Source organism: Lipophrys pholis, assembly GCF_963383615.2.
Source record: "Lipophrys pholis genome assembly, chromosome: 21".
Lineage (NCBI taxonomy): Eukaryota > Metazoa > Chordata > Actinopteri > Blenniiformes > Blenniidae > Lipophrys > Lipophrys pholis.
Genome location: NC_137649.1, coordinates 10,690,781 through 10,710,561, shown reverse-complemented (window position 1 = coordinate 10,710,561; position 19,781 = coordinate 10,690,781). Strand labels below are relative to the sequence as shown.

The 19,781-nt window shown below is 41.1% G+C and overlaps 1 protein-coding gene across 1 annotated transcript; it reads right to left on the bottom strand.

The window, feature by feature from the left end:
- Positions 1-1,055: 1,055 nt before the first annotated feature.
- On the bottom strand, positions 1,056-16,506 carry rab10 (RAB10, member RAS oncogene family). The gene is made up of 6 exons (XM_080491476.1): positions 15,793-16,506; positions 8,068-8,128; positions 5,243-5,381; positions 3,072-3,161; positions 1,958-2,059; positions 1,056-1,771 (listed from the first exon to the last, which is right to left on the bottom strand). Exons 1-6 carry the CDS (start codon positions 15,917-15,919, stop codon positions 1,685-1,687), a joined length of 606 nt encoding a protein of 201 aa, XP_080347602.1. The 5' UTR covers positions 15,920-16,506; the 3' UTR covers positions 1,056-1,684.
- Between the last annotated feature and the right edge of the window lie 3,275 nt (positions 16,507-19,781).

The following is a 19,781-nucleotide window of genomic DNA, read 5'->3' as shown; positions in this document are numbered from 1 at the left end:
TTGTGTCTGGTGAAATGGGAGAATTCCTGTCACATCGATCTATCAGATTTTGCCTCTCGTCTCCCATCTTTGCCCTCTCACTCTTCGTTCTTTCTGCAACTCTGAATTCAAGTTGTTGCTTTTGGGGTTTCGTTCTCTGGACCAATCAATTTCCTACTTTCCAGCTACTGTTTAGCCTAATCTTTTATTTTTCCACCACATAAATAAACAATTAACTCATAGAAGATATAAACTGTTGAAAAGATTTTTCATTTCATGGGGGTCGTCTAAGTGTCTGAACTTTTACATTTCTATACCAATAATGCAAACTTGACAATACTTTGCATTTTGTATTCTGATAATAGAAACACTTGTCTTCATACCAAGTGTTGCACATGATGAAACAGGAATAATTATGTGTGGAGCAACGAATCATGAGGTATTTATATGCAATTTTGTTGTTTTTACTCCCTTCAGTGTGTTTAGTTTTCAAAACGTATAAATGAGGTGTCAAGTCTGATTTCCTGAATCAGAAAGCGTGCAAACCGTCCGGACACACGAGTGGAGACATCAAACTACACAACAACTTAACTTAAACAAGCTTATTTTTAATGGATCTGCAAAACTGTTTGAATTTCCAAAGAGAACTTCTGTACCTCCCGCCCACAGTTACCCAGTGGCAAACGTTACACAATGTTACAGAAACGCTTTCCAACCCAAAGAAATCTGCATGCAGGAAACAAAAAACAAAAAACAGGGAACCAAAACAAAAGATAAAAGAAAAAATAAATCATACAGATAAAAATAAAACATTGATAAACAGGACATACTGTATAATGCCGTTCTCTTGGCTGGAGGAGAAATTCAAACTCTTTAGCTGCACTTCGGCTCCTTGACGAAAACCTGAACGTGCAGATTATTAAATTGTAATTTCATTGGGTGGATGTGGCTCCGCCCACCACACAGCCCCGCCCCTGTCTTCCATATAAGGCACAGGACAAAATTAAAACCCCCCACATACAAAAGGGGCTCGCCACGCCTCTGTCACTTGGTAACAAATTGTAAATGACCAAATACGGTTAGACAACAGAAACCTCACTAAGTGTACAAAATGTTAATCCTACATTTGTCTTTTTTGTTTGATTTTTTTTTTTCCTTTTGTTTTTTTCCACTTTGAATTCCTCTGACTGAAGTGAGTGCTGTGGGTGGGTGGGGTTCAGGGAGGGGGAGGAGGAGGAAGAGAGAGGGGGGGTGAGGGTGTCCAACCAGGTGTGCTCAGGCAAAGGATATAATAAAAATATGAGCTGGTCTTTTCACACTGTTTTCCTCTTTTTTTTTTAACAACCTTTAAAACAAATGACAAGAAACATGACTCGATTTCTCTTTTTATCAGAAATAAACAATCATCAAATGCAGAGTGGAGGAAATATGGTGAGGAAGAGGAGGGGGAGGAGGAGTAAGAGGAAGGGGGGGGGGGGATTTAAACAAGTGAGGTGGTTTATTGTTTTATTCTGATAAGAGACAGAGAGTGTCAGTGTGCAAGAAAACTCATGAGACAGGTTAGGGGGCGAGAGAGTTAGCAGTTAGAGAGTGAGTGAGTGTGTGTTTGTGTACGTGTGTGTGTCTTTGTTGGAGAGTGTGTGTGTGTTGTGTGTGTGTGTGTGTGTGTGTGATTGTGTGCGTTAGTGAGTGAAACAGGAGGTGTTCAACTGCAGCACTTGCTCTTCCAGCCTGTGACTCCGCCTCCGCTGCTGATGTCGACGTTTTCACTGTTGGGCTCTTTTACGGGCGTCTGTGACACAAACACACGACACCAAATCTGATCAGACACAAACATCAAACCAACAAATGCTTCATTTTCATCCCAGGATTCTCTGCATGAATCAATGCGACGCCTTTGGTCAGAGAGAGGCGAGCTGGAGAGAGGAGAAGGTGAATCCTGAAGGAGACGGTGAACACTGTGCTTCCCGTCACTCACCTTTCTGAGGATGTCTTCTGCTAACGTGAGGAAAGCCTTCTCGATGCTGATATTGGCCTTGGCGCTCGTCTCAAAAAACCTAATGCCGTGCTCCCTCGCAATCTGCACAGAGGGAAACGCACCGGGTCAGGACGCGCTTTGAAGAAGCCCAAAAATAAAGCTGCTGATCCGGAGATCAGGTATCACTCATACACACACACGTGTGTGTGTGCGTGTGTGTGTGTGTGTGTGTGTGTGTGTGTGTAAACAGATCTGACTGTGCTCAATCTCTAGACTGTCGGATGTTTTCTGCGCCTGATTAAATCTGTGCTCGTCATGAGCTCTGAGTGAGACAAACATCTGAATAAACTCTCGACACGACGACATTTAAAGATAATTAAAGACCAGTTTTATAACCTGCAGATTAACAGACAAACAGAGAAATGTGTGTAGATTATTTCTTTGTGGGTGAATTCATATTATGAAACAAAAGAACATGTTATTATCAACCCAGACAAGAATAACAACAACTGTCAATGATTTACTCTAAGTTGCATCACTTTTAAATATTAATTTGTAAATATTTCCAGTGCATTTAAAACAAGCTTGTAAAGACACACCAAAAACACAGTGACAGAAAATAAATCAAAAATAGATAAATCTAATTTGACTGGACTTCGATATCAATTTAAACTGAGTAATAATAACGATTCTAACAGAAAACGTGTTGGAAGAAGACAGTTTACTGATAAAGATTCTCTGCAGTTGTTCAAGCTGATGGGAGGGAAAAAAATCTACATAATTTCCAACATAGAGCATCTTCCTCTTCCTCTTCCTCTGCTGATATCTGAACACAGTGACGTTTGTCCATTTAAATCTCTCCAAGTATAATTAGACCGTGTGTTCAATGTAAAGAGGCGTTTCCATTCCAGGAGATAAACACAAACAAATCTAACTTGTAAACAGCGGCTGTTTTCAGCGTCTCGTCCTCAATCTATTATATTATTATTCTGTAGGTTGAAGCTCGTCTGAGAATCAGCATGTGGCTTCAAGACAACATCAGTTCTGAGTTGTAACGCGTCAAACAACTCCAGCGAAACAACCAATAACCCACAGGGTGAACTCATGGACGCACCTGCTCCCCCTTGGCTTTCGGTACGACCCTCTTGTCCTCCATGTCACACTTGTTGCCTAGCAGCATTCTCTCCACGTCCTCATTTGCATGCTGGGAGGAAAAAAACAGAACAAAAGGAAGATTTGAAGATACTCTTTTCATGTTTAACTTTAAAGTTACACTCGGCTGCTGTATCAACAGCTGTGGAGACAAGAGATCAGGGTTGAAGTAAAACACTGGTGGACATACCCACCAACACAAGGGAAGGTAGACGCCTTCAAAATTAAAGCCTTTGGTATTAGTTTCAAGGTCTGCTGAAAAATGGGTTTTTGCACATTTTAAAGAAAAACACTTTCCACATTGTAAGACCACAGAGTCGAGCGAGGAGACCGGAGCACCTGGAGGTAAAAATTATGTACGCAACAGCAGAACATGCAAACTCCACAGAGACTTCTTTTGGTTTTAAATATCGAGTCTTGTAATAGCCGGGTGCATGCGAGGCTGGCGGAGAGACTGGGCGCATGCGAGGCTGGCGGAGAGACTGGGTGCGTGCGAGGCTGGCGGAGAGACTGGGCGCATGCACACGCAGCGACCGGCAGTGAGTGAGAGCTTGGCGTCCTGTTCCCTAAACAGGTACAGAGGAACTTCAGCAATCCTTAATAGTGACTTCATCCTTTAAGAGGCGAATTCGAGCTCCTCCCCTCTGGACGAAGGTTCCTGGATCCACGGTGCAGGACGGAGCGTTTTAAGAACAGCTTTGCTCCCGTTGCCATCATTGAACTGAATAAGACCCAGTGACATTGCACTTTATTGTATTCATCCATTTTTAGCTCTATTTATTATCGTGACTCTTGACTATCGTGTTTTTATTGTGGTTTATGTTAGTGACCCAACCCTTTATCTCTGTAAGGTTTATTGTGTTTTTATTGTGGTTTCTCTTCATCTATTTTGATCTCATCTTAATTATTTATTGGTGAAAAGCGGAACATTGAGCACCTGTCTTGTCTGTCTTGTTTCACTTGACCAATTATCTGCTTGTTTGGTTCATCGTGTGTCTTTATTTGTTATGACGCATCAAATGATCACAAAACGTGTAAAACAAGTACCAATTAAGTAACCTTGAACCTTGACCTTAATCTGGCTGCAGCCAAATGGATTTTTGGCTAATATAAATAAATAAATAAAATTTCCGTCAAAAGTAGCATGAGCAAGGCAGACTTCAAGAAGTTCCTTGTGTTTGCTTTCCCCAAAGAACTTTAACAGCGAGGGCGAGAAAGAAGAAGAAGAAATAATAAATCACAAGAAAGCCTCTGAATCAAAGTGGGTTGTGTTCGACCCGGCCTGGCCACTCAGAGCGTGTCGTGATACTATAGCGTTCTGTTGGATAAATGAAGACTAGTATTGTGGAATATCTATTATCTGCCACATTTACTAATGTAGTGTATTTGATCCCGGAGGATTACTCGCACAACAGGTGATTCACAACTGAGATGAAGTGAGTCGACAACACAATGTGAACTACGAGGCAGAGAAGCAAAGAAAACACCAGAAAGACGACGATCCAAAGAGACTGCAGGTAAGCTGAAGACTCATTATTAATTATTAGTAGTAGTAGTAGTAGTAGTAGTAGTAGTAGTAGTAGTAGTAGTAACCACAGATGCACAAAGGTGATGCAGTTTTCAGATGGCAGAATTTTCATTTACAAATATTTCCTCATAAACGTGCTCACGCACTCGGGCTGCACTAGTGGGTGTCTGTTGACGTTCACGGTGAGAAAACTGTTCAGCCGTTCTGTCTCACCTGGTACTGGATTAGCATCTTTCTCCACTATTTCAACTAAAAGCGTTTAAAACAAGGACTCATGTCTTTGTTCTGTCTGGAGGACGTTGAATTGAGCGTCTCCTCATCATGACATCCAGGAAGTGAAACAGAACAGTCACCTCCGGTTCTCCTGCAGTGACACGGATGCAAATGGACATCTGGCTCATCTGATGGGATTTAGTCACACACTCCGGAGCGAACTGTGCACATCGTGGCCGGCCTGTTAGTCACATTGGCTGCATTCCTGCTCACCATTTATCACTGGGCCATTGTGCCGGAGAGAAAACAAAAGATGCGAGAAGCGTGCAAACACTTGACTCTCCGAACGGGAGAATAAAAGATAGAGGATTTTTTTATGTTAGGCGCCTCACCTCGTCGATGTTGCGCAGCCATTTGCTGATGTTTTCGAAGCTCTTGGCGTTGGTGATGTCGTAGACCAGCATGATGCCCATGGCGCCTCTGTAGTAGGAGGTGGTGATGGTGTGGAACCGTTCCTGGCCTGCTGTGTCCCTGCACACAACATAGATTTGCTCACATGCCGCTCTTTTTCCCCCCTCATACAAATCCAGTTCCCAAACACCAAAAACAAAGTATTCATGAGCATTGCAGGTCTTCACTTCAGGGCAGTTTCAGCTGGGCTATAAAATAAGTGAAGGATTTCGCAGAGTTGTGGAAAAAAGAAGAAAAAAAAACCTTCGTCCCACCACAAACAGAAACACTATCTGAAATAGGAAAACAAATTTAAGCAATACTCTTGTATCTGCCCAAGAAAATCCATTTGAGGCCCCAATTTCTCAACTAATCTGTCTTTAAATATCACGGCTGAATAGTCAAGGTTTTAAAGACGTGATAGACGGATATATTTTGTTTTGTGCGGGGGGGGGGGGGGGGCAAGTCTGGCTGCTTGGGGGAAGAGTGTCAATGATGCGTTGATTTTGTGCAAGCAAGACAAATTGGATTTACACCTGTTACAGTCCATCATAAGGTGTTGCCAGAAATGTGCAGAGCTTTTTGTGGAATATATTTGATCACAAATGGATGCCGATTAAATATTCAACGCCCCATTAGCACACTTCAGACGGGGTCTCACAACAATGATTTGTTTTCTGCTCAGAGGACTCGCGTTACTCAGATTATTCATTTAATTTAACTTGAACTCAGTTTGGAGGCGCCAGCAAAGCCAGAGGAGTCAAGTTGGGCCTCGTACGAACACATTCAATTCCACCGCAGGCTAACCATGTCCCTCACACGTCTGCACTAGCACGCACCTCGACTGGGACATTTCCCTATCTGGGGAAGCCCTGCCAACTCCCATCCATCACTGCCGATACACAGAGCCCTGCCCAGGAGCTCCAATAGCACATTAAACTGCAGGGTTTCCTGAGCGAAAAGCCAAAATAAAAGTTAAGTTCCACTCAAACTGATGGTGAACACACTGCCAGATGACATGCCAGTAAGATTTAATCGAGTCACGGTGGAGAAAAGACAGAAAAGAAAACCAGGTCACACAGCTGCAGAGAAGATAAACATCATCAAATATGATCAGGTGGGAGATCACTTGTATCGTTTGTTTACGAGTGTGAGAGACTAAGAGCCGATCCATATTTACACTTACAAACTCATCTCAGACGTGTCACTAAAATATTTGAACAAGAGTTCTATAAGGTCAACACAGATCCTTTATATCCACGTGGGGCAAAGTTTTGTGTCGGACACACAGAAACGGAAGTTAAATATTAAAATTTGAAAAGTTATTCTCTGACTCAAATATGTCTGCTTGTGTTTGTGTTGGACACTTTCCCTCCAGGAAATGAGAAAATACAGAGCCACGGCCTTAGACCTGAAATCTGGAGCTCCGAGTGTGGCTTGTAACGGGTAACAAGTTATTTTTCTAATTGTTTGACTACAAACAGTAAAATCTCCTGTGACAATTTCCCAGACCCGAAGCAGGCCAAACTGTATTTAAATGATCTAGTGAAACAAACAGCACAAAGCTTTTTTTCTCCTATTGTGAGCGCTTTCTTACATAAGAGTGGGAGTGGCAGCACAGGTGTCTCTGTGGACTAGATAATACTGAAAGATTAGCCTTGAATGGAAGAGGAGGGGGATGTGTTTACAGTTGCATACAAATGTCTTCCTACTGATTACTGTTTTGTCCATTTGAAACACAACTGACTATGTGAAACTTCCAAGTCATAAAATGCTGCGATACGAGCCGTAGCCATTCCCACAAAACTTTCTGCATTTGAGTTATGAAAGTAAATCTCAGTCACTGGCTTTTATAGAAATCAACTCGTTTAGTCTTTGACTCCTGCCAGATGAAGCGGTTTAGCCGTCAGTTCCAGCTGCTGTGGACAACAATGATAACCCTGCAGCAGACGTCCCGACAGACAGATGACCATTTCCTGTTCTCACATACCTCTGTGCTTGAGGGAGGTTTGTCAACCAGATGTTCCTATGTGATACCACACACAAAAACGGTGTTTGCAGCCCTGAAAACTGCTGGCTTATGATGAAGTGATTGTAAGTCATCATGTGCAACTGAAAGCTGGATGCTATTCCTTCTGGGATTTGAACCCGGGTCCCCTTCACACTCAAACTAAAGCCAAATGCAGCACCAAGGGAACAAGAGATATCCAAAACATACTTTGGAATTGAAGAAATAACACATACGAGCATGGTTCATTTATGAAACATGGAAAAAGAAGAACACAATATAAAAGATGAGACTTGATACAAAGCAGCAATCCTGACCCAGAATTGACCTTTGGCTAAGCCCCGCCCACCTTAGTTACTGTTGCGAACTTCTCATTTATAGAAAGAAGAAACATCCTTTAACTATCATCTATGAAAAACTTCCAGTTGGCGTGTCGATGTGTGCGGCAATCACCGATTGAACCTGTGCCTTATAAACTACATGCTAGTCTAACATGCACCTTCACCCAGTCAAACATCGAGAGCAGCGCATAATAACACCCCTGGTGGCAAGGAAATACACACAAGAAAATGTGTCAAATAAATAATTACTGAATGTGATTTGTGCAGCAGTCAAAGACTACTGAGGATAAGGGACGAAGTCACTGGGAACCTACTGGCACATACCAGTCAGTACCTCTTCCGTTACTTCAGTTTAGAAGTTGAGTCAGTATTTCTAAGCTGGAATCGGTTTCTCAGTGAAGTGGCTTTGTGGACTCACCAGATCTGTAGTTTGATCTTCTTTCCTTGTAATTCAACAGTTTTGATCTTGAAGTCTATTCCTGTACAAACAGAAAGAAAGGAAAAAAAACATTAGCATACTGCAAACGCCAGAATAAATAGTGTGGTCACTTGTTGGACTTGAAGTACTGTCAATGTGGAAAACAATGAAGAGCTAAAATGACATGTACACACAAAAACTCAGAGAGATTACAACTTAGAAAAGGATCAATCAAAGATAGGTGAAGTCAGGATATGCCAAAGACCGACGTTTGGGAGACGGAAATGAAACGTGAGAAGCGTGAGCATCAGAGAGACGGTATCCCTCCCTGATTCTGCAGCATCATGGTCAGGCCTCGGCCTTCGAGTCGACTGCCGGCTAACAAATGAACCAGGTTAGAGAGTGAAGAGAGGTTAAAGAAGGTTTCTATCTGCACTGCAGTAACCTCATTACTGTAAAACAGGTTGCTGGTTTGAAACAAGATGTTAAGGGACTGTGGTTATGGCCGTGCACTGAGCTGCGCTGGTGAGAATTTGTACAGAAAACTTTCATATTTAGTTGGAGAAACTGGACTGATGATGCAATGAGGGGACAGACTGCTGTGGTAGGACAAACGTTTTAATGTGCAGTTTCTCAGGTTCACAAATAACCAAACGTTCAGAAGAGTCGAAGTGGCCCTTTGTTTCCCGTGTCTGTGTGAAGCTGCAACACAAAGTTTATTGATTTCTTTCATCCAGGGAAAATTAAGGTTTTCTCCAAGCAGAACGCCGTTAAATCAACACATGGAAACTCCAGTAATGGTCAAACATTCTATGTGGGTACCTAGAAGTGTGGGAGTTTAAAGATTAAAAAAATACTGCGGTTTACCAGACAAACAATAACACAAAAGATTTTCAACTTAAACTGAGTCGTTTGTGTTATAGAGTTAAGTCTGTGTGTATACATGTGCACACACGTTTGTTCTGTGTTTTAAATGCTCAGAACTTAGAAATTGATGCAATAAACATCTTACCAGGGACAACCATGGCATTTTATAAATGGAGCTGTGACAGGTTTTAATCATTTTCTAAACTATGTGGTTATAAAGATTTTAATTATTCTTCACTATTAAAATATTCTTTTAAACCTATGAAATATTTTATTCAAGTAAAAATATAGTTCACTACTTGATGCAGCACTATTGCAGGGTGCTGTGATTCTCGAGCTGAATTACAGAGGAGAAGAGGCACAGTTCATGTTTGTCTCGTGACGTCCCGACTGCCAAGTGAGTCAAAGGTAGTTAAGCAGTGATGGTCGCATTGGACATGGAGAAGATCATCAAGATCCCCGGTCCGCCCGAGTCTGACGCTCAAAATGTCAACAAGTTCAAAAAAAGCTCGTTAAAAAGATTCAACCTTCTGATAGACCCGACTAGATTATGGTAGAATTCATCTTCCTTTCCACGATTAACACAATTAGAAGTGTATTCAGCAACCGAGAAGCAAAACGATGGACTTAGTTTATGACACAGCAGCAGCTAAAACTTTGTATTTATAGAAACATTACATCTTTTGCAGAGCAGTCTGCGCTCGTCCATGACTCAACAACTCACTCGTTCTCTTATGGACACTCCAGTAACACTTTCCTGCTTGTCGGACAGATGTGAACACTTAAAAACACTGAACCTTGTGTCCTTCTGATCTAAAACTAAAGCAAAAAGGAGCTCAGGGTAACACGCAAGTCCAGAGGTCTGCAACCTGCGGCTCCAAAGCCACATGGGGCTCTCTGGCCCTCTTGTAGAGGCTCCCTGAAGTTTTTATTAAATCATACCTATACAAAGATTTGATCCATTTTATTTACAGTCATTTTCAAAATGACTTTTACCTTGTTTAAAAAAAGAAAAAAGACTAAACAACAACAATGAGAACTTAATTACATTTAAAAACCTCATGTGATTAAACCAATATATCTAAGTATGAAAGTACTGTTGTAGCACATCAAGGCTAAAACACTTATTAAAAGTAAGTGCATTTACCTACACACTGCAGCTTTTTTGTTGAATTTAGACTCATGATTGGATTTTGCAGAGCTGAAAACCAGAAGGGAACTCATCATTTTGCAATATTGTGATTTTGATTGGTAATTTCTCAGTTCAATTAAAAGGGAATTGCGAACCCAACAAACTCTGAAGAAGTGACCAGTCCAAACAGTAGAAAAAGGCCCTGGGAACATCATCATCATCATCATCTCAGGAAAACTACAACAGAAGAGCGATCCATCACAGTTTCACGTTCGGCCACAGGTGGTGCTTTCAGGCTAAAAGCTGAACCGTCAGTTCTCACCGAGTCAGAAACTGTGGTTGGATGAAAAGTCCAAGAAACAGCTGTACTTTAGGTGGAGCAGGGCCACAGAATAATGAAGGAACTATGTGCCAAATTGTGACTCACTAAATATGATGCACATTGCAAAGAGAGGGAAAAGAACATAAAGAAAAAGATACGAGACAAAGAAAAATAAAAAACCTTCTATACTGTGGTTAGTATTGAGGTAAAAGAAGGAGAGTTAATTTCTCAAAATCTGGCTGTACAATGTGTTTCTTAAGAAAACACTAAGCAGATCAAGTTTTTGTTCTTATGAAGTGCACGAGAGAGTTGACCTGCGATTGCACAATACACATATTTTCATGACATTCAGCAAACCGCTGGAAAAATAGGCATATTTCAGTAGGACAAAAAAAAGAAAAAGAAAAGAGAGGCACTTTCTAAAACAGAGCAATAGTGAAGCTAAACATCTTGAATGGGGGAGTATGTAGTTCATGAGGCAACTCCCTTCTTAATCCCAAAGGAACGATTTCTGCTAGTATGGATTCCTCGGCAACTATTCACTGGCTTTCACTCATTATTCATGATTTATTTTAGATTTACAAACTTACACAAATACAGCAGTGTTGATATGCATAACCTGTGATATGGAAAGGGGAAAGAGCGAGAGAGGGACACTCGGAGGATTGGAAACGAGGATGAGTGACGGATGAGAGAGAGAGGGGGGTTTTCCAGTGGGGGTATTTTGAGAAGCAGCTGTGCATCTGTGTCTCCAAAGGTATGAGTACTGTGTCAGAAAAAGCACACAGACACACACACTACAGTTTCACATGTCCGGTTCTGTGTTTCAGACATAAAGGTAACATACATATGAAGCTTTCAACCTGGCTGGTGTGTGCGTGTATGAAAGTTAAAACTTTCTTGTGTCATCTCGTGGTATGTGATGGTTATCATCATTATTATTATTATTATCATTATGAGAGCTGCTCAACAAAAGGCTGTGTCATTTGTTTTAAAAACTTACCTAACATCCTGCACCGCTAAATCACCATATTAATCTACCATTGTCCCTCACGTAAGGACAAACGAAGGAAAAGAAAACCTTTGTGCTGTCAGCTGCAGGCTTTGATTGAGCAGTCTGCAAAAAAAGTTGCTAACAGTCAAACTTTCCTTCACTCATTTTCATTTTTTCTATAACGTTGTGATAAGTTGCGTAACAACGTAACATGCGTCTTTCTGGGAACATCCTAACTCCGACGTGGGCCTTGTCTATCTTTACAACCTCAATATAGTCAAATAAAGTTTAATTTGATCAAATTAACTGGTTTTAAATTCTGTTTTATTAACCTATTGACTTGAATTGTTTGATCAAAAAGCATTCAGACAAAATATTAAAATATCACTGACTGAAGCATAAATTCCCACAAGGCACTGCATATTTTAGAAAAGATTAAAGCAGTGAATTATTGCTTCCTATGTAAGCTCTGTGTCAGACTTTGGCAACGTCAAAACAACAACCAATAGCATATAAACTTAACATCAAATGTCACTCCAATTCTGGATGAGGTAAAAGGATCAACATATTGTTGAAGTTTCACTCCTGTACGCCATGCATAATACCTTGTTTTGAATACAGATGTGAAGACAAGACCAGGCAGCAGCTTGTAGCCAGCATGACGACGGTGAAGTTTTAAAGTGGAAAGGTCAGTAACACAAACTTGGGAGCAAACATCCTGACCAGAGGAAAGTCTTCGAGGCCTTAAGGTGACTCAGAACCACAGATCTCACCACAATTTTAGGAAAAACCGTGCTAGAAATAAATCCTGAACAAAGCTGAACAAACAAGAATGACTGGACAAGCACTATCATCAATTTTCAGTCATCTAAAAAAAACCAAAAAAAAAAACTTCAGCTGAAAAACTAACGTATAAACTTCAAAATGTAATTTACCTCTAGTTCCTTCTATCCTTCATAATAAAGTAAGTATGTTTTGAATGTGGACAATGGAAAGGAAAAACTGCACTGGCATACTAAAGACCAAGCTATCACTCAAAAAGAACACAATTGTCAGTTGCAGCTTTTCTGTCACTCTGAAGAAAACTTTTCCTTTAATATCAAACGGACACTACTGGGCCAACATTTTTTTTACCAACACTTTTGCAACAGTCATTCATGCACTGACTTGCGACACAGAAGCAAAGGTCACCATAGGTTGTTTGCTGGAGAACCTGTTAGTCTGGACTCCCTGTCCTCCTGCATCAGACCCAAGTTTCCCCTGAACTGGCAGAGCTCTGATACGGCGTCTTTAACCAGAATAAAACATACTGGCACTTTTAAATTGATCCAAAATACAGGAACGCTTCAGTACAGACACAAGACTGCATATAAACATTATTGCAAAACGAAGCAAAGAAAAGCCTCATAAAAATAGACGATTGACGGTAGGTTTTGCAACAGTGCTTGCCCAAATGTCTGACACTTTAGTCAACACTGAATGTCAACTGCTAATGCTGCTCCCATTCTGGCTGTGGGCTCATGGACATTCAGTCAGGACTATTTGACAGTGAATGGGTTAAGAAAAAAAGCCCAGCCTGAAATAAAACCTTAGTCCCGGAATAAGGGATGTGATGCCATGCACATAGCAAACAGTTACCTTCATGCGGTTCAGCTAAGCACAGTCTAATGTTACATTATTACTCAGCACCGATCTTAAGCAACAGGAGTAAATGGATCCTGCACTTGGGCTTCGCAGGGATTTGACATAGTTTGACACTTGACTCATGTGAGCGTGATGTTTGGATACTTGTGTAAAAGAACGAAGAGGGGAATAAGAAAAAAAAACTGCCAGCCTGATGAATTGTTAGTTACTTTCCTTAAATGCACCAGTTACATACCAGTACTAGAATTCTGATCGATGTTCTTCACATGTATTTCTCAGTTGATTGATGTATCAGAGTACAACCTGTACTTTTGCAACAAGTAAACTATACATACTACCCCAGCTACACACATTTAGTTACTATAAACAACCAAAAAGTTGTCAGTTTCAACAAATTCACCTTCACCAGTAACATGAATATGCTGCTGTTCAAATGCATGAGATTATTGCAACAGTACTGACAGTCAATGGAACTATATTACTTAAAATTACCAAATATATATTAGCATTAACCTTGTAGTTCTGGTTTACTTTGAAAAGGCTTCTAAATTAAGCAAAAACTAGATACTTTTAAAGCAAAAATCAGCTTTAAAGACAGTAAGAAACCTACAGGCCTGTACACTCTGGTCCTTTTCTGTGTAAAAGCAGCAAGGCCCTAAAACGCTACTACCCCACTTAGCTCATTAGCTCCTGACTCCACTGTCATGACAGCTATTCCTTCGACACCTAAACCGGCTTTACTTCTCACTGCTGCCAAGTTGGAACTAAGAGAGAAAAAAATGGTCTCAATATCAGTGTGTTGTCCAAGTAAAATAAAGGTTACGGGGAGGTTTGGAGAGAAGCGCACAAAGCTGCACAGCGAGCTGCAGATGCTAACAGCAGGCCGGAGAGCCTGCACGCTGACAGACGAGCATGAAGTTAGACTCCGATTCGAAGTCCTCAGCTAAGTTGAAAGTTAAGGGAAACGTTGGCTTTTCCGTTTAATGAGATGATCATTTAAATCTGCCGTCTTTAACACATTTGTCGAAATGCAGAAGAAACAGGAGAATAACTTGTGTATTTTAATCCTAACTGGTTATCAACAGTTAGAAATAACTATACACAATTACCCATATGATCTTAAGAAGTACTTTGGGGTATTTTTTTTCCAAGATCATTTGATTTACACAATTGGTACAATTTGAACAATGATCTCCTTTTGCACTATATAAAATACCCCTTTTATTCTGCATTATTGCAGCTAATATAGATATTACATCTACATTTGTTTCCAAAACAAATTCCCCCAACAAAACAATAAAATGCTGTAATAAGACCACATTTCAATAATTACATTGTTATTGTTTTTAAAAGACCTTCTCTTCACTTGCAAATGTAACAATATTTACATAAGTTCAAAATCCCATCACTCTTTTCACTTTGGATTATTAATTTCTTTTGGATGATTGAATTTAGTTTTGGGAGTGACTGTGGCCTTATTAAGTTTTGCTATTTAATAGCTCGATCTGGTTAAGGGTGGTGGATGTGTCGAACTTCAGTCCCCCCCCCCAGTTTTTTATGCCCGCAATACACTGAGATTTTTGGCTGTCCCATGAAAAGAAGATAATCATGAGAGAATCCTCGCCATATCTTCTGGTCTTGAATCTAAATTGGTGGTCCAGTATCAGATGGGTTCATGGTAGTGGTCTTGCGACCAAATGCAATCTATAATAAAAGTCTGACAGTGTCAGAAATTTGGGATCATCCTGACCGCTGCTGCGTCCTACGTCAACTAACTAACTAAAAGAAATGTAGTATGAAATAAAGTACTGATCAGCACTAAACCCAAATAGATGCTTTGCTACAACGGAATAATGCGTCAAAAAAGTACGTGGGATGTTAACAAAAACTTTGGGGGGGATTTCTCTCAGAACACAAACATCACAAGAGCTCGCCAAAGTAAGTCTACGTGGGTAGGACCTCACAGTGGAAGTTGTTTATCCATTTAGGAAACTCTGACACAATTACACTTGATTTGACTTGTTGAGGAAAGTTTATTTTGAATGTGAACTTGGCTTGGGGTATTTTTTCTTTCTTTTGAAGTCTGTTCAATGTTTATTTCGAGTTTTTTTCCCCAGAGAAACAGAGTTTTCACAATTCAGAAGCGTCTCAGTGACATTTTCTTTAGCATGTTAAATCCAGTCCAGCAGAAAGATATTCATTAATATGTGACTGTTTACATGTGAAAGTATGTTGGTTGTCCTGTAGTCACATAGAATAAAAGCTTCATCAACCAGAAGTGTGTTACGGTTCATTTTAATCAGTCTCAATGGTTTCCAGTCTGGATGTGTTTGAGCCAGACCCCATGTAGTGTTAAATACACATGGAAATGAAACAGAAAGATTGGCGTTGACACTGTAAGCAGGGAGTTTAACATTAACGGAGGCCTAATTCTCCTCTTCAAGCAATTTCTACCAGATCTTTCAGTTCTCTGGTTTAAGAAAACACCCAAATGAGACAAATTTGGTACATTTGTTTATGCTCCAGCTCTTTCCTGAAAACAAATAAGCAATCTCTATACATCCAGCTTTCCCCCTTAACTTTCCCCTCAGCCACACTATGGGAAACGACCAACCAGAGGCTGACTTCGGGGTCTCCGCCGATAGCATGCTAACCAAATATATCCTACCTCCCATTTCCCAGCTGCAGGGTAGAGCCCGGCGAGTCTCCCCAGCTGTCAAAACTCCCTCCGGTGGAGGGGAAACAGCTGTGAGCTGTGGGTCTTACCTATGGTGGAGATGAAGGTTGTGTTGAAGGCGTCGTCAGAGAAGCGGAACAGCACACAGGTCTTCCCCACGCCCGAGTCTCCGATCAGAAGCAGCTTGAACAGCAAGTCGTACGTCTTCTTCGCCATTGAAAAAACAGCTTGTGTTCACCCGGGATAAGATACAAAAACTCGATGCAACCCTCGCACGCCTGTGTGAAGTCTAAAAGCCAGCTCCTTGGCCAACCCGAGCCGCTGAGTTAACAATCCGGGATTTGTTGACTAGCTTTGGCTGAGCTAGCTTGGCTAAATACCTCCAGAAGAACGCGCCCGAGAAGTTATATACCCCAAGCCCGACTGTAGTCCCCCCCTACAACAGAACAGACAGCAAAAAAAAAAAAAAAAAAAGAAAAAAAAAAGAAGCTCAGGATCTCCTCCTCCCTGAGTGATTCCTCTTTTCCACTCTTTCTTTTCTCCCACACAGTCGGGACAAAATGGCTCCTCGCTCTCGCTCTCTTGCTACCCCGACTCACTCTTTTCTTCAAACTAACGGCGAGCTAATTCTAATTCTCGGCACACCCCGTCATTCCCAAGAGCTCCGCCGCAAGCTCGACCGAGAAGAAGCTGATAAAAAGCTTGACGGGAAAGTGTGTCAAATTCACTGTCCGGCTTGGAGTAATTTGGCTTTTTTAGCTGTGGAGATTAGAACCGAAATAGAGACGACCGCCGTCGCCTTCGAATGGGAGCCACCGCGGCGACACCCTAGGGCTCATTGGCACGCCTCCCCCCGCCGCAGATTGGTCCGTGCAGCTTTCGCTCCAGTCGGCACTGGAATATGATTGGCCACCGCGTAGAAGGCGGAGCGGCAAAGGGGGCGTGGCTTAGACTGACAGAAAGGGCGAATGTTACTGCGTGAGTAGCTCGGACATTCTGGCTCAAGACTCAATGCGCTTGTCATTACCTAATGTATGTTGCGATCCAACATGGCTGCCAGTTTCATGCGGATCTCCAACAGCCGGGGTGTGTTTCAGTTTTTCATGGCAAGCTGGCATTTGGTGCGGCGACTATCCCAGCTGTGAGTCAGGCAAAGTGATGTCATATATAAGTACTTCTGTGCTTGTTACGGGCGTTTCCCCACATCCTCTGCCCTGTGAACTGCAATATCATTTATCCCCTAAAGTTTTTTACTGACTATGCAAACTCTGCGTGTGCACGCCATTACTCTGTATCCCCTCTGGAGTTCCTTTGTGCGTGTGTTTCTGTGCTTAGGAGAGAGACTCAGTCCTTCCTCCGCCTGTCAGAGTAGTTTGACTCTCAGACACTCCTCTGGAATGCAGAGTATGCCCTGCTTTCCACTGCCAAGTACAGACTTGACCCAAACTCAGGAAGAAATATGTGAAGGAAGAGTGAGACACACAAAGAAGTCGAGCAAAAGGAGGAAAGGGACACATTTAAAGACATCCTGGCAGGAAAATTCAGCTAAAACAAAGTATGAAAACAAATGTGACCATATCGTGGTACTAAATAAGAGACCAGAAGATAAAATACTTTCTGAAATGTACGGTGAAGCAAGCAATTGTTGTCTGTCCATAAAGGGGGAAAAAAAACAGATAATTAAAGTCAAAAAGGTTAAACTTGGAGGAAAACACAGATGACTGGTCTTCCTCAGGCAAACACCCACAGGAAGGATATGATGTATGAAAGTAAAGTGCCATCCAGCCAATATTCTTGTACAAACCTGCAATAGATCAGTCACAGAATGTGATTCACTTATGTGATAATGTGGGATTTCATGACTGTATTAACTATGGGTGGATTACAAAAGAACAGGCCTCTGGGCACCGTGTGAAAGTTCCCCCACCCACCTCCAAGATGTAGAACCTCATTTCTGTGTCTTTGGGTTAGTTTTATGTCTCCACTGTGGTGAGTCTCTGTGCCATGTATGAGACTGTGCCACTTACAATTGTGTTGTTAAATTGTATTTGTTGTGGTGGTTTTCTTTATTTTTGTGGTAATGTTCTGTCCATTTTGTTTCTTTATCTTAGTCTATTTTAATGTCGTGTATCTCTGTAACCTTTCACGCCACTGTAAAGGATTTCCCGATCTCTTCGCAGTCTTTGCAACTCATTGTTATTGTCAGTCTCTTTGCTGTTATTTTGCATATAGTTTTGTTCTTCCTATTTGAGGTAGTTTTAGTTCTCTTTATGTTGTACTGTGTCGCTTTATGTGTGTTTGTATTCGTTTAGTGTATCTTTGTCACAGTTTGTTTGTAATTGTAGTTGTATTATGCTATTTGTTTGCTATTTGTGTCACCAAGTGTCGTTCTAGATCACTTTATCGTGTTTCTGTAGGTCTTTTTGATGACTATACAAACATGCAAACTCCAAACAGAAAGCCCCCCGCCCCCCAAAGTCCAACCACTTTTGCATCGTGCTGATAATTATGTGACTCTTTGTGTAGGTGTATTCTGAGAGTTTGTGTGGGATGCCTGTTCAGCTCCCTCTTCATGGTGTAAACATACTGTATGTATGATAGATAAATAATACATTCCTTATAGTGGAGCCCTTTATTATCATGTCAACACAAGTAGCTATTTTGACCAAAGACCAATGCCCAAGAGAAAAAAATAAAATACAAAAAACAGAATAAATAAACCAATGTATTTCTAAACACAAAACGTGCAAAGCTAAAACAAATGATACGAGGTATTTAAAAGGTGTCAAAGGTGTTTTTCAGGTGCCAGCGGCTACATGAAGCTCAGTTCATAGTGCATCACAGCAGTGCTTCTTCACAGTTCAGCATTTTTTGTCACACTAATAAATCATGTGTTGGCGCAGAAATCTTTCCAGATCAGAGTGCATTCCTGCATTTTGCTGCGAGGGGCCTCGAGGTTTGTCTCACGCACCCTCAAACCGCCTCAAACTATCTCTCAGATTTCTCGACTGTTATGGCACTGATGAAGAGAAGAGTGAGTCTGTATGTGTAATTATCAAGTAAACACGCTACTTTTTTTAAAATGTAATTTAGGAACATTTCTTCGTCATTCAACAGCTGTTCAACTTTGGAAAATTTGCATTTCTTAACAGTTTCATTCAACAGATCACTAAAAACAAGTCACTGGTTTGATTGACAAAAGCCGACATTGTCGTGTTATGACCTGCAATATATGAATTTTCTATTCTTCCATTTGTTTTAAACTACAAATTTTGTTTTTATGCCAACCAGCACCACTCCCAGCAACCCCTCTTTGTGTGTTGTACAAGTGTATCTATTATTATTGTATATTCACGTAACAGTGTATCAACAATGAACCAAGTAATAAAATATTTTGGGATCATTAAATATTGCTGCTCATCACAGTGTCTCTTTGCTCCTTTGGGAGGTTTTATACCTACATATATGGGAAATCAACTAAAAGACTCAGCATTGTGGGTTTTGTTTCAATCAATACATTCATAATCACCTTGATATTCTCAAAATACATAACCATGCATGCCTGGAACTGATATCCTGAGTCACAAGAGAATAATGCGACGCCTGAACACCTAAGCCAGGAGGATTTCTCTCTGCACCTACTGGGCAATTTTCCAGTTTGATAAAACTTCAGCAAATACTCATCAGGCCTACAAATACATTCAGTTAGTTGAAGGATAATTACATCTTAGTGAGGGTGTGGTTTGTCTTGACTGTTAACGTGGAATGTGTTAAATTCCCCTTGTGGCTTCCTATGTTCCCGTTAGTTAAACCTACAGCACCATGAAGAGAGAATAAACAGGAATGAGTTAAATGTCACTGCCTCTAAAAACTGGACCTGCTACGTTGGCTCTAACATGTCACCTTCACCATTACACCTGGTAATTTTCCTTTCTGCTCACATGACTGCCCTGACCTCCTTTTGTGACTTTGACTGTAGGTCAGGTTGTGAGGTCCTGTTACACCGGCAGGGGGCGCCGTTGCTGCGTACTTAAATGAGAGTAAAGGTTGACTAAATCTTGTAACGATTAATTTTGCA

Excerpts from the sequence above, each read along its gene's own strand:
- rab10 (XM_080491476.1), bottom strand. The coding sequence starts at position 15,919 with ATGGCGAAGAAGACGTACGACTTGCTGTTCAAGCTGCTTCTGATCGGA. Across the intron at positions 2,060-3,071 it reads CGAAAGCCAAGGGGGAGCAG|ATTGCGAGGGAGCACGGCAT; the intron begins GTGCGTCCATGA and ends CCCTCTGTGCAG. Across the intron at positions 1,772-1,957 it reads CAGAAGACATCCTCAGAAAG|ACGCCCGTAAAAGAGCCCAA; the intron begins GTGAGTGACGGG and ends TTTGTGTCACAG.